This window comes from Dreissena polymorpha, chromosome 7, assembly GCF_020536995.1.
Source record: "Dreissena polymorpha isolate Duluth1 chromosome 7, UMN_Dpol_1.0, whole genome shotgun sequence".
In the NCBI taxonomy this organism is placed as follows: Eukaryota; Metazoa; Mollusca; class Bivalvia; order Myida; family Dreissenidae; genus Dreissena; species Dreissena polymorpha.
Genome location: NC_068361.1, coordinates 57,521,516 through 57,536,403, shown reverse-complemented (window position 1 = coordinate 57,536,403; position 14,888 = coordinate 57,521,516). Strand labels below are relative to the sequence as shown.

The 14,888-nt window shown below is 34.7% G+C and overlaps 1 protein-coding gene and 2 long non-coding RNA genes across 3 annotated transcripts; all 3 read right to left on the bottom strand.

The window, feature by feature from the left end:
- Positions 1–582: 582 nt before the first annotated feature.
- On the bottom strand, positions 583–2,904 carry LOC127838920 (uncharacterized). Its single transcript, XR_008030035.1, has 3 exons — positions 2,492–2,904; positions 1,477–1,584; positions 583–1,031 (listed from the first exon to the last, which is right to left on the bottom strand). It is a non-coding gene; the product is annotated as an uncharacterized LOC127838920 (long non-coding RNA).
- A 935-nt stretch (positions 2,905–3,839) lies between these two features.
- LOC127838560 (uncharacterized) lies at positions 3,840–5,134 on the bottom strand. The gene is made up of 2 exons (XR_008029861.1): positions 4,077–5,134; positions 3,840–3,880 (listed from the first exon to the last, which is right to left on the bottom strand). It is a non-coding gene; the product is annotated as an uncharacterized LOC127838560 (long non-coding RNA).
- Positions 5,135–5,234: 100 nt separating this feature from the next.
- LOC127839729 (uncharacterized) lies at positions 5,235–14,158 on the bottom strand. Its single transcript, XM_052368115.1, has 3 exons — positions 13,579–14,158; positions 7,342–13,382; positions 5,235–6,117 (listed from the first exon to the last, which is right to left on the bottom strand). Exons 2-3 carry the CDS (start codon positions 10,974–10,976, stop codon positions 5,235–5,237), a joined length of 4,518 nt encoding a protein of 1,505 aa, XP_052224075.1. The 5' UTR covers positions 10,977–13,382; positions 13,579–14,158.
- Between the last annotated feature and the right edge of the window lie 730 nt (positions 14,159–14,888).

Below are 14,888 nucleotides of genomic sequence, written 5' to 3'. Positions count from 1 at the left end.
GCGAGTGTAATGTGTTTTAAGGCTTCAAACACATTATTTTAATTGTATATAGGACGTAATTCCATCTACTTTGCGTTCAAGCCGATAATAATGAAATCGCTCAAACGTTCAGAGTAGAGTAACAGTTATAATGTGCAACGAATTATATTCGCGCGAATGTTGAACGATTGTTAGAATATTACGTGTCTAAACAATCTTCAATCGTAAGCAATAAAATGTGTCAAGTCTGAACAGAAAACGGATGGTTGCATAATGGTATGTTTGGAATAATGTGATTCTATATTTATTTCATAATTATGTCATTTTGTAACCATTCACCTTCGTCAAGAATTGGAATTCCTGTTTCTAAAAATAGAAAATTTCCCACGGAATGTAAACAGGCGACGTGTTTGACAAATACAATGGCGTCAAATAAGAAGGAGAGGGAACATAAATTTTCGCTAGACGACTGCATCATCTTATGCAATTTAATGGCGAAAGACTGTGGTATTGCGTTTTTGCATGGATTGAGTAACCATGATCTGATACGACATAGATTCACAGTTGGCGCAAACAGACAGACAGACCAACAGACAGGGCAAAAACAATATGTCCCCCACTACTATAGTGGGGGACATAAAAAGAATTCATAAATGTGGTTACATAATTTTAACCACACATCCATTAGGTCTTATAAATAATAAAAATATTTATTTTAGAAGGAGGTTGTTTAAACAAAAATCTACACCAGTCTTACCAGTACCCGTCCCCACTCTACCCCTATCAATCAAACAAAAGAATAACTCATTGTAAAAAAAAAAGTAAATACCATTGTTACTTTGTACAAAATATTTTTTTACAACAAAGGCTATCAAAAAGATTAACACTTCTCAACTTATTGAATGATAATAAATTAACTCTATAACCCAAAGTACATTTATTTGCTCAGTCTTGTACATATGTCAAAGTATGACAAATGAATTGTCTTTGTCAGGTGTCACTGCAGCTGTCACGACAATGACCAACTCGAGGTGATGTCATTAGCAGAGCTGCTGAAGAGAAAGAAGATAATGCTTGAAATTTGATTGTTGAAAAAAAGTTGCAGTCACCATACATGTTTAATTTTCATTTTGATCATAAGCTTTTATTTTAGTTAATATCAAAATCCTTAGTCTATAGAAAAAATTCAAAACTTTTCAAAATAGCATTTGTTGTAATGAAAATTTAATTAATTTTTTACAATGAAAGCACTTTTGTTCATATGAAATGTCTGCATTTTGTTTGAAAACATTTCCTAACACATACAATTATATGTGTCTTGTTCTGAGAAAACTGGGCATAATGCATGAGCAAAAGTGTCGTCCCAGATTAGCCAGTGCAGTCCGCACAGGCTAATCAGGGACAACACTTTCCGCCTTAACTTGATTTTCGGTAATGAGGGACTTCCTTGAAACTAAAAATAATGTTTTGTTTTTGGGAAATAAATTAATTACTTACTGGCAAGCCTTTTCAGGTTTCAAACGAATTTCGCCATGCAGCACTCCCCATCTTCTTTTCAGTTGGCCTATTCCCCTTACGACTTTTGATCTTGTTATTATGTGAGCTCTGTGATATCAAATATACATTTAATAAAATCCAGCAAAATTATTTGAGACGCTTTCTGAGAAAACTGGGCTTAATGCATGTGGGTAAAGTGTCATCTCAGATTAGCCTGTGCAGTCCGCACAAGCTAATCAGGGACGACACTTTCCGCTTTTATGGTATTTTTCGTTTGAAGGAAGTCTACACGATTTTCTACACGAAAATCCAGTTAAGGCGGAAAGTGTCGTCCCTGAATAGCCTGTGCGGACTCCACAGGCTAATCTGGGATGACACTATACGCACATGCATTAAGCCCAGTTTTCTCAGAACGTGTCTCATTTTTCTGATAATACTTTTAAATTAGAATCATGGTTTGATATTATTGCACTATATAAATACTGTATTTATTATTAATTGTATTGAAACACCTCATTAACTTAAAGTCTTATATTTTGCCATGGGTTGAGTTGTAAACATACATACAATAACACTCACCATTACCTGTTATTGTTTTATTTCACAATATATAGAGGATATTTGTTGGATTCGATGGAATATCGATTTTATTTCACGAGTGATCATATAGGCACAAATATTTTGACCCCTTTGACCTTGACCTTGAAATTAGGGTCCGCGTTAAGGTTTCTAAATCTGCGTTTAGGTTTCAAAAAATGCAAATAGTTTCTATCAAAGCGTTTTGCGGGGGGCATATGTCATCCTCTGAAGACAGCTCTTGTTTACCAATGGAACTATGTACGTCAATGTAAAATGCATCATTTACATAAGATAAATCACTGGAATCATAGTTTTTAAATGAAATCCTGTATACAAATACATGGGTGCATAATGAAATTTGGATAACTATGTATGAATGTAGGCAGTTAGGCTTCTATATGTGTTAAGAATAAATGTATATTACTATTTTTTTTACCTGGGTATTGATAGAATGATATCCCATTCTATTGACATATGCATCCTGCACATCTGCACTTGAGTGCCATCCACAACGCCAACAACATTTGGAAAGTTGGCTATGCCTTGGAAATCCGTCTTTATCCTGCTGACATCATGCATATTTAGAGGGAACAATATAAATCTTGATGTAGTTTCCCTGCTAGCGAGCATCTCAGTGAACTGTGTCACAGCCCTTGACACTGATGGCTGTGACAAATTATGAATGTTACCATCATTTATCTGGAAATCACCGGAGCAAAATAGCGTAGGGTGATAAGGATTTTCTCTAAAGAAGAGACATTCTTTGGCCCAAGTGTTTTAGGTGATAAACGTTCACCATATTCTTGATTAAGGCGATCGATGCCATCCTTATCTAACCGATATCTTCTTACAACCTAAATGTTCGTGAGGTTCTCAAATGTGTCCAGCCTTTCGTTCATATCTACAAGTCAATAAATAAACAAGGTTTATATTCATTTATATTTTGTGTAAGAAAAATACACACATAATAATATTAGAAACATTTTGTAATAATAAAATGTCAATTAACATCAGCGTCTACATTTGGGGAAAAAATAATCATGAACACATGATAGTGTGATGCATTGGGTTGCTAATTGCTTCATTAGGGCGGGTATCATTTGTCGGGTCAGGTATTGATGCTTAAAGGCTTATTTGATTTTTACAAACCAAAGTTCATTTCAAAGGCAATACGTATGTAAAAATGGCAATTCACCATCTGGTTACAAATAAAATATGAACATTTCAACAATGTAAACAACGTTAGGATGACAATAACTTAAAATAGAAACCAAAGAAATACTATCATGTTTTTCTTTCAAATCAGTATAAAAGTTAAAATGGTATTAAATTGACATTTGATTACACTTTCTCCAATTTAATAAATGTTACCAATTCTAAATCAATACAGTGTTATACAATTATGAGCATTAAACCACAAAGCAACATAAATGATGCGCTTTTCCATCGTTATGTACCTATTTACATAGAAAACGTTCATTTGAAGTTTTCCAAAATGTAACGTAACTGACACGTCCGCCATATTTGTTATGATGGAAAGTTACTGTATCTACGGAGGTTTCGTCACTCAACAGTGTCGTATTTTGTATAAGAGGGGAAGTGAATGTTTCGAAATACTATTAAATTGAATGATAATAATAAATAAATACTGTCAAAATATATTAAATAAATTGTGTACACACATTTGCGGGGGTAAACTTACGAAGATGGGTATTTATGTTTCGTAATTAGTTGCCTTTCACTTATAAACGGGCAGTACCCGGCTCAAAATAACCACCCGAATATATGTTGTATTCGTCTTTATTATTATACGAATTCCATGTCACTGAAACATATATAAACATGGTATCAGACACTATATTATTATATGCAAAGTAACAAATATATAAAACATATCATGTGTGGCCTTTAACAAGTTACAATGAAATATATATAAAAGATCTGGTAACATGATAAATGGTACATATACAGCATAAACATACAATTACATGAGATCTCAACTCTTTCTCGTTCTCGCTTACCATTTGTGGAATGTGTACGGAACTCTCTCTCAATCGTATACAATTCTCTGCGGGTGCTGTGCTACTGCTGCAAATAAGATTATACATGTGAAGAGTATGGGAAACTGTGAATTATAGGAATCGTTAGCACGTTTAGGATGGCAATGCTGCTTTTCTGAATTTAACCTAATTACTTATCAAATATGAGTTATATCAACTCACAACATAAATACAACTCAATGCAAATACAAGAAAGAGTAAATGCAAACAGGTAGAAATAGAACTAACCTTATATTGAAGTAATGGCAACTCTGTACTATAAATGTACATCTTAAAAGTAGACGTGTACAGCTCTGTGTTCAAGTTAGAAGTGACCAGAAGACAAAGGAAAGGGCGGGAAAATAACTGGTCAAGCCTGACTGAACAATTATATAAACTGGACATGTGTAACTCACATGCTTGACTGACTTTAACTCTAAGACTGGCCACAGGAGCACAGCTTAATAAGTAACCCAGGTAAACACAATGCGTTATATGGAAATAATAACATTTAAAACAGAACACATGAACAGAATCCGTGAAATGAATATTTCAACCCTGTTACAGACTTCCCTGGCCCGAAAAATGATGTCCTCATCATAACAAACCAAGAAGAAAACAAAATTGTCATGTCACAGTAAAAACAGAATTGTCCGTCAACAAATAACCTTTCTATACAAAATAGATACAATACCTATCTATCTCACTATACTGTTTATAATAACAGCATTGTACAAGCAAGAACAACATACTTTATCGAAACTACATCCACTAGTTATACTACTGAATAACTGATACATACTTACCTTACATAAATGTATAAATATGATTCTGACTCTTTTCCTCCTGTTCTTCAGAACTGTGTCCTCACATTAAAATAATACATTAAAAAAATCAATTGATACTATATGCAATATCAGCAATTCACATTGTTAATAAGAAAGTTACAAAAATAACATCACGTCACTCGCATGAAAACTCACTGAAATTTATTTCAGAGATAACTCTTTCTGATAATTATTAATCAGAATAATACTGCCCGAACCTTGCAAAAAAAAACAACCTCTGATATAAAATACACACAAAATACATACACAATATTGTTTAAAATATGTTAAAACAAATTTTTTAATGAAAATTTCATTGAAAAATACTAGAAACCATACGTCCAGCTGTCTTACTGTCTAATTGATTTAAAACACCTGAGGCAATCAATTTATTTAATGCCTCAAACCTGGCATCTTGTGGTCTTGGTACCACACAAGCATTCATCTGGTAATCCTTATACCGATCTGGAGGTCGTCTCTCTCTGACAGATTGTCTTGGTTTTGGTGTTGGAGCTCTAGTATCCGATGTAGATGTCTCTGTCCTTATCGGTTGTGCTTCATCCATTTCTATAGGGACTTCAATTTCTTCTTGATTATTATTATCTTGATCTTGTATAGGGTATTCAGTAATGTCTGGTTCTTCAGTAATGTCAGCTTCTTGCGACAAATCTACTTGATGAGGTACGTTTTCAGGCATCTCTTCTTCGTTGTTCTCTTCTTCATTCCCTGCTGTAGATTCAGGAACATCTTCAACAACGTCATCTACTCTATCCTCTGCTTGTATTAATTCTTCCCTATCTTCGTTTCTTTGTTCTCCGGGAACTTCACTAGAAATATCATCTCTGTCTTCTATCCTCGATTCTTCTGTAGACATATCTATGTTTTCCGTCCTTGATTCTTCTCTAGACATATCTATGTTGTCAGCTAGGATATGGGCGTCCCCACCTCTTGAAAAATATACAAGATCTCCTGCATCAGACTCATCCTCATCATCGTCTTCCATCTTTTCTACTTCTTTGGATGCATCCATGGTCTTCTTGTCTGATAATTCTTCTACTTCTTCTTCTGCTACGTCTACAGGTATGCTGTTACCTGAAGTAGTCTCCTGATTATCCCGGAACTCTTCTGCTTCATCCTGATTAACCAACAGGCGCAGATGATTCCTGTGCAGAGTTTTCTCCTTACCTGATTCTGACCTGACACGATAGACTGGTATATGGTCATTTACTTGTTCTAGGACAGTAAAAACTTCCTCTTCAAACTTATCTACCAGTTTGTGTTTTCCTTCAGTATGGGATAGGATTTTTACAAGAACCTTATCCCCTACTTGAACTCTTGCTGCTCGAGCTTTCATGTCATAATACTTCTTTTGCTTACCTTTGGCATTTTCTACATACTGTTCAACTATTTCTCTTGTCCTCTTCATTCTCATCTTTAAATGTTCAATGTAATCTTTGGTTTCTTTGGTCTTGAATTCTGATGTTACTTGTTCAAACTTGGTGTCCATGGGTAATTTTGCTTTACGTCCGAACATTAATTCGAAAGGTGATACTCTTGTCGATTCGTGTGGAGTACAATTGTAGCAAAATACCAGATGCTTAATGTAATCAGTCCAATGTTTCTTCTGATCATTCTCTAATGTTCCAAGCATGCCTAGTAATGTTCTATTAAATCTTTCTGGAGTTCCGTTTCCTTGAGGATGGTAAATAGAAGTATGAGTTTTCTTTGTATTGGTTAATTTGCAGAGCTCTTTGATTATCTGTGATTCGAAATTGGCTCCTTGGTCAGAGTGTAAAGTTGTTGGAATACCATACTGAACAACAAAATTGTTATAAAAGGCTTCGGCGGTTGTTTTCGCTGTCTGGTTCTTTGTCGGAATGGCCATGGCAAATTTGGTATAATGATCCGTTATCACTAGGATGTTACTATGTCCTTTAGATGGTTCAACTGACAGAAAGTCAAAGCACACTAATTCTAATGGATAAGTTGTATTCACATTAATCATTGGTGCCCTTGTATTCACTGTTGTCTTTCTCCTTAAACATCGATTACATCCTGTGACATGTTTCTCCACATCTGTTGTAATTCCTGGCCAAAAATAGCGTTCTCTCAGTAATCTTAGTGTCCTATCTCTTCCAGGGTGACCACAGTCGTCATGAAATCCTTCTAGTATTTCTCTCTTATAGCAGTTTGGTATAACGAGTTGTTCAATAATCTCTTCATTCTCATGTAAATTCCTGTACAGAATGCCTCTCTTTATGATAAAGTTTTCAAAGTTCTTTTTCATTATGATATCTCCAGGTAGAGTATTAAATTGGGGTAGGGTCTTGTCTATAGTTGCTATTCTCCACTTTTCAATTAATTGATCTTGTCTCTGTGCTTTCCTAATTTCTCTTAATTCAAGCTGTGCTATAGGTTGCATTGGTGTTTCTGTAGCTTCTATGATGTTGAGTGACAATGCTGGTAGTGTGTCAATGAGTGCTGGTGTTATGTACTTGCAAATTGTTTTCACTGTGCTGTTGTCTATTTTGATGTTTTCATGTTGTTGTTGGTCTATGATTTTGTGGTGAGGATATCTGCTGAGTGCATCTGCATCTGTGCTGTTTCTGCCTGCCCTGTATATGATGTCAAAGTTGTAATTGCCCAAATCTGATGCCCATCTTTGCCCTGTTGCGTCTAATTTCGCTGTAGTGAGAATGTAAGTGAGTGGATTGTTATCTGTGAGTAATGTAAAGTGAGTGTTGGTTAAGTAATCTGAAAACTTTTCGGTGACTGCCCATTTTAATGCCAAAAATTCTAATTTGAAAGCTGCGTAGTTTGATTCTGATTTACTGAGTGACCTGCTTGCATATGCTATGACGTGTTTGGTGTTGTCGTGATGTTGTTGATATAGCACAGCTCCTAAACCCTTACCTGATGCATCCGTGTGTACTTCAAACGGTAAGTTGAAATCTGGATATGCCAGAACTGGAGGTGTAGACAGAAATTCTTTCAGATTAGTAAATATATCTTCTTCAGTGTCTGTCCATTTCCATTCCTTCAGTGGTTTCTTCTGTCCCTTCTTTGCTTTGGTTGGTGGTAACAGATCATTCAACGGTCTCGTAATTTTGCTAAAGTCTTGAATAAATCTTCTGTAATATCCAGCAAATGACAAAAAACTTCTCAATTCTTCTGGTGTGCTTGGTGATGGCCAGTTTCTGATCTTGTCTATCTTACTTGGGTCAGTTTCAATTCCTTTACTACTCACAATGTGTCCTAGGAAAGCTATCTTTTCTCTGAAGAATTCACATTTTTCAGGAGCTAGTTTCAAACCAAATTCCCTTAATCTGTCAAAAATGGTGTTTATGTTATGTAGGTGTTCCTCAAAAGTTTTACTAAAGATGATAAGGTCGTCCAAATAAATAACGCAGATCTTCATATTCAAATCTCCTAGCATTTCCTCTGAATTTCTTTGAAATGTTGCTGGGGCATTTGTCAATCCGAATGGCATTTTTCGGAAATGGTAAAACCCTAGTGCTCCTACTGTAAAGGCTGTTCTTTCCTTATGCTCCTCCTCAATTTCAATTTGATGATAACCTGATTTCATATCCAACGTAGAAAAATACATCGCCCCCTGTAAACAATCAAAAACGTCTTCTATTCTGGGAAGGGCATAGGAGTCTTTAATAGTCTTGGCATTAAGATTTCTAAAGTCTATACACATTCTGAGTGTTCCATTCTTCTTCCTAACAAGAACTACTGGTGATGCCCATGGAGATTTGGATGGTGTTATTATACCGCATGAAAGTAACTGTTCCAGATGTGCTCTAACCTCTTCAACCATGTTAGGTGGTATCCTGCGATGTCTCATTTTAAATGGCGTTTCGTCATGTAGATTTATTCTATGTTTGGTTTTCGTACACGTTCCTATATCTGTGTCAGAAGTTGAAAATAAATCCTTGTGTTTTTGAAGAAGTGTTTTTAATTGTTCTCTTTGTTCAGGTGTTAAAATGTTGTCTTTGTCGATGTCCAAGCTTTCTATCAATGCCTCTTGTCTTCTCTTCAAATCTTCCTCTTCCTTCAGGTGTCTCCTTGTTGTATCATCTTCAATGTCAACTGGCTGTAGCTCTGCAATGATGGCTCTGGGTGCTATTGTAACTGTATTATAGGTGACGTTAGATAACTCCACTACATACTCATTCTTCTTAAAGTCATAATTCACGAGAGCTGGTCCGATGTCAATGAAGTCAGGAAGTGATGAATCTCCTGTCCCTGATATCAATGCATTACATTCACTGTATGGTAGTTTTCTATAAGCTGTCACTGGTATATGTTTGGTTTGATTTGGTCCTATGGTAATCTTCTGTTCAGTAGCACATCTCAGTATAGCCAGACAATTCTTGTTTCTTCTAAGTGCTTTCTCTCTTATTACTAAACATCTAAAGCTTAAAAACCATGGAGTATGTAAATTAGCCTTCTGTAAAAATTGTTCACCAAAATTATCTTTGCAGTCTTGTAGTAATGTTTTCAATATGTTTGTTCCTAGAATTATTGGAGTTCTTGCAGAGTATTTCGTATCTGGTGATATCAAAAAGAGACATTGCTTTGATGTTGCTTTCTCCAATCCATTTTCAATACTAATGGTAGCTTCTATACATCCTAAGTATGGAAGTTGTTGACCATCAGCGCATTCTATGTTGATCATTTCTGTCAGTGGCTCTAATTCAGTATCAGCTAAGTGTTCTTTATAGAATGTTTCAGATATAATACTTACGCATGATCCAGTGTCCAAAAGAGCTGTGGTTGTATTGTTGTTAATATTCAGGTTGACTTCATTCACATCTCCAACTAGTTGAGGGTCTTTCTTAGTCTCTGGTGTGCTCCTCTCCGACCCGGCGACTGGAGCACAAACTAGTTTTGGGCACTCCCTAGCAATGTGTCCACGTTGATTGCAGTGGTAACAGGTGGGCATAAACGTGGTTGATGACAGTGGCCTTGATGGTTCCCTTCTTGTTGTTCCTCTGAAACCCCTCTGATCTGGCCGGAAATGTCTATCATAACCGTGTTGTCCACGCCGAGCACCTCTGCTGATAAATGGTGTGTACTGGTTCTCTGACTGACCTGTTACTTTCTCTCTTTCTAATCTATCGATTCTTTCATTCAACCTTTTGAGTTGTGACAGGACCTCAGTCAATTCTGGTGCTGTTGTATTTACCGCAGGGTTGGCTGGCTTTGTTGTCTCTCTTTTCTCCTCTCTATCTTCAGACTCCATCTTTCTTAGATAGATTTTAAAGGCGTCATAATCATGTTCTGTTTCAAACTTGTAAGCTGCCTGCTGCCTGAGTTCCTTCTTCAATCCTTGGTATAAGACCCCTTTAATTATATTGTCATCCTTCTTAATACCCCCCAAAGAAACTGCCTTATCGTACAAGTCTTCAAGCTTAGAAGAAAATGATGCAATGGACTCTGCAGGTTGCTGGGAACAATTGTAAAACTTTCTTAGAATAGTTTCCTTCGTTTCAACATTTCCATATGTACTCTCCAGCTTCCACATAACTTCACTCACTGTAACCTTTGTTCCTAGTCGTCTTAATATGTCAGCCACATCTTCTTTGGCAGCCTTTCTTATTCCAAATAATATTTGCTCTTCTCTGAATATCCTATTAGCCATCAAAGACTGAACTTCAAACTTGAAACTCTCCCAACTGGCTTCTCCTTTTCCACTAACCCCTCCAAAGGTTGATATCCTGGGGTAGCTACTACTATTGAAGGTTCTGTCATCCCCATATCTTCTTTCCTCAAAGGTTCTTCTGTCCTCAAAGTGTCTTCTGTCTTCAAAGTGTCTTCTGTCCTCAACATATCTTAAAGTATCAGCTGACCTATACCTATCTTCAGCCTTTTTCCGACATCTATATGTGGACATAAATTTGATTAAGTCTTCTGTATTTTCAATTTCAGGCTTAACATCAAGCTTCTTAAATGCTTCAAGCAATTTCCTATCTTCCTCTGTAATATCCTGACCTCCTTCTTCTTGAACAGTCTCCATAATCTTCCCTTCACTTGATGCCATGTTCATTTAACTTCAAATTCAACTTTCAATTATCAGTGATTTAATGCAACCTATCAATTAATCAATTAATTAATTCTGTCAAATAATCAATTCATGTCAACTTCAAAGTCAATAGTTTCCGAAGAAATAATGATAACCCTTCCAAGTATATTGTGTTTCAAAGAAACACTAATCTCTTCCAACATACATAGTATAATATAGCTTAGACCAAATAAAGTTCAAAGTCAGTTAAATGCTACCCAAAATTCAAAGTTGCTGCCAATAAAACAACAAACAAACACCTTCCAATTCTAATTATTAATTAAAAAAAATAATAAAGTTAAGTCAGTATTGCATCAACTCAACCTTAAGTTCAACCAAATAAATCCTCAAAGACTAATTAAGTTGCAATTCAAAGTGAACTTCTATAAAATCAATTCAAAGTATAAGTACAAACAAATGAATCCACTTTAAATCAAATTCAATAAGTGAAAACACCAGTTAAATCACTTTTGCACTGTCTGAAAGTCAATCAATAATCACCAAGTATAATGAATAATAAATAAATCACTTGTGCGCAAACGGATCCTGGACTAAGAATATTATCACAAAGTATAAAAAAAAATAAAGTTAAGATACAAGTAAATTAATTGACCCACAATGAACCAATCAATCAAGTATCACAACTAAAACAAAACATCAAATTCAAACTTCAAAGTATGAACAGTGATGCACTTTCACACAATTTCAGCAACGTTCAAACTAATTCGGTCACAAAAGCACAAACCCAAAATTGAATGAACTGAAAAATAGACTCCAAAGTACAAGAACAAGCTAACACACTATTGCGTCAACTTAAGTCACAACTAAACATGCACAACTTCAATCACCTATATCAAACAGAACTTCAACACACTATGTGTAAATGGAATGCAATGTACATGAAAATAATTAATTATCCAAAATGTCCAAGAATAATTCCAAATAAGATATGAAATGAAATTAACTAAGTATTTCCATCCGTAAACTGCAAGGAAGAACCTAAAAATCAAAGTCCAACTTAGAATAATACAATATAAATAAAACCAAATATTTCAAATCAAACCTAAGTATCAATAATAAATGAAAATATTTCACAAAAAAATAAAGAAGTTTAAATAAGTGTTCAAAATAATTTCAAATTAAATTCAAATGAATAAATTGCACCAAGTATTTTAATTCAAATCACTCAACCTACACTGTGTTATAAGTATTAACTTCAGAAATATTAAACGCCAAAATAAAAATGCAATGCCCTGAGACAAATCAAATTAACTAAAATAACAACCAAAGAAGCCGACCACAAATGTGTAAACAGATTTACCTGATATCAGCTCACACGGGAGACATCTGTCCAAAACAGACCTTACCTACATGTACATATACTACTACACTGTGTTGAGAATTACTACTCTACTACAACTTCCATATAAGGTAAAATAGTAGTCACATGGTCTGTCAGTGAAAAAAATTCAGTCATGTGTCAACCAATGAAAACCAAGGAAGCGATGATATCCAAACTCAGTATGCAAATTAGGGAATTCTATATCCAATCAAAACCAAATCATGTATAATCAAGGTGAACAAGTGTAACCTGATGTACTGTTAGCAATGCATAAACTCAGGAATGCAGCAAATCAAAACAAACACTCACACAGTAATAAAATGGAATACAATGGACTAAATAGAATTAAGGCCAAAATGTAAAAGGGCTGGATAAAGGTATGGACACTGGGAAAGGGATTATATGAGAATTTATAGAATAAAGAGGTTAAAGGGATAGCAATGAGTTGGTTACAAAATTAATGAATTTATAATCACTTTATGAATAAATTCAAAATAGCAGCATTTCAATGTTTTTAGTAACTGTTGATAAAGGATGAAGAATAGATCTTATAAAGATGTAACCGTCACCAAGTAATTAGAGCAATCAATTATATTAGGTAAACAAATAATATATTCTCTCTCTCACTCACATACATATACTCACGGTTACGAAGAAAGGTGAAGAATACACATATGATGAATATAGGCCACAAATGATTAAAAGTCTGAATATGATACACGATAACTATTTAAAGATGTCCACTTCACAATTGTCCACACGGTAGGTACACGATATTGCACTATAAATCCTCGGAAATGTTCTAAATACACGGTTAAACGACTCCCACTTCCGCTACGTCCTCAACGACCCGTCCAATAAGACTCTTCCTACGTACGCTCAGTCCTCAACGACCCTTCCACGACTTCTCCGCTTTCCACGGGCCGCCTTCCTCCTCTCGGGTCCGCAAAACACGTTGGGCGCCAAATATAAACGGGCAGTACCCGGCTCAAAATAACCACCCGAATATATGTTGTATTCGTCTTTATTATTATACGAATTCCATGTCACTGAAACATATATAAACATGGTATCAGACACTATATTATTATATGCAAAGTAACAAATATATAAAACATATCATGTGTGGCCTTTAACAAGTTACAATGAAATATATATAAAAGATCTGGTAACATGATAAATGGTACATATACAGCATAAACATACAATTACATGAGATCTCAACTCTTTCTCGTTCTCGCTTACCATTTGTGGAATGTGTACGGAACTCTCTCTCAATCGTATACAATTCTCTGCGGGTGCTGTGCTACTGCTGCAAATAAGATTATACATGTGAAGAGTATGGGAAACTGTGAATTATAGGAATCGTTAGCACGTTTAGGATGGCAATGCTGCTTTTCTGAATTTAACCTAATTACTTATCAAATATGAGTTATATCAACTCACAACATAAATACAACTCAATGCAAATACAAGAAAGAGTAAATGCAAACAGGTAGAAATAGAACTAACCTTATATTGAAGTAATGGCAACTCTGTACTATAAATGTACATCTTAAAAGTAGACGTGTACAGCTCTGTGTTCAAGTTAGAAGTGACCAGAAGACAAAGGAAAGGGCGGGAAAATAACTGGTCAAGCCTGACTGAACAATTATATAAACTGGACATGTGTAACTCACATGCTTGACTGACTTTAACTCTAAGACTGGCCACAGGAGCACAGCTTAATAAGTAACCCAGGTAAACACAATGCGTTATATGGAAATAATAACATTTAAAACAGAACACATGAACAGAATCCGTGAAATGAATATTTCAACCCTGTTACACACTCATTTAAAATGTAAACATTATTTACCAATGTTAAAATTTAACTTACCTGTGATGGTTCGACGTGAAATTCGATATTTGTTTTTATGAATCAACACAAAATGGCCGATACAAATTTTATCTAAGAAAATTCTATAAGTTTAAGACAGGTGTTGAGGTTTCTAACTTTTTTAGTAAAATTTGGCAACTCTTAGAAAATTCTAAGAGATTAGAACGTTTCTTAGACAAAAACTAAGAAAATATTACAGTTATAGTAAAATACTTAGAAAAAACGTGAATTCTTAGCGAATATTTTGTCTAAGAAAGTTTCAGAATACCGCCCCTGGATAAAAGATCTATAAATAAATAGTTTATTTATAGATTACGAAGGAAAAGGTATTAGGTCACGGTATCTCGATCTCTCGATTATTTATTGAAAATAATGAAGAAAAACGCCTTTTTAGGTCTTAAACCAATAAAGAATGGAAATATTGGTTATAAATTTATATTTTAATCAATGAATTTAGAACATTTTAAGATTAAATATATTGCACACTGACAGTGAATAGATTAATAATTTTTGAAAACACTAGGGATTTGTTTATAGTTTATTTATATTAAAGTATGAAATACCAAAAATAATAATCACATTATTGTAAGCAGAACAGGGTTTCATTCAATCATTTATTTATGTATTAATGTATTTATTTATGTATTAATGTATTTTTTTATGTATTTATGTATTT

Bases quoted from the DNA above. Each gene is read 5' to 3' on its own strand.
- LOC127839729 (XM_052368115.1), bottom strand. From the start codon at position 10,976: ATGAACATGGCATCAAGTGAAGGGAAGATTATGGAGACTGTTCAAGAA. The intron at 6,118-7,341 runs GCAACCTATAGC...CTATCGTGTCAG, and splicing joins GAAGCTACAGAAACACCAAT to GTCAGAATCAGGTAAGGAGA.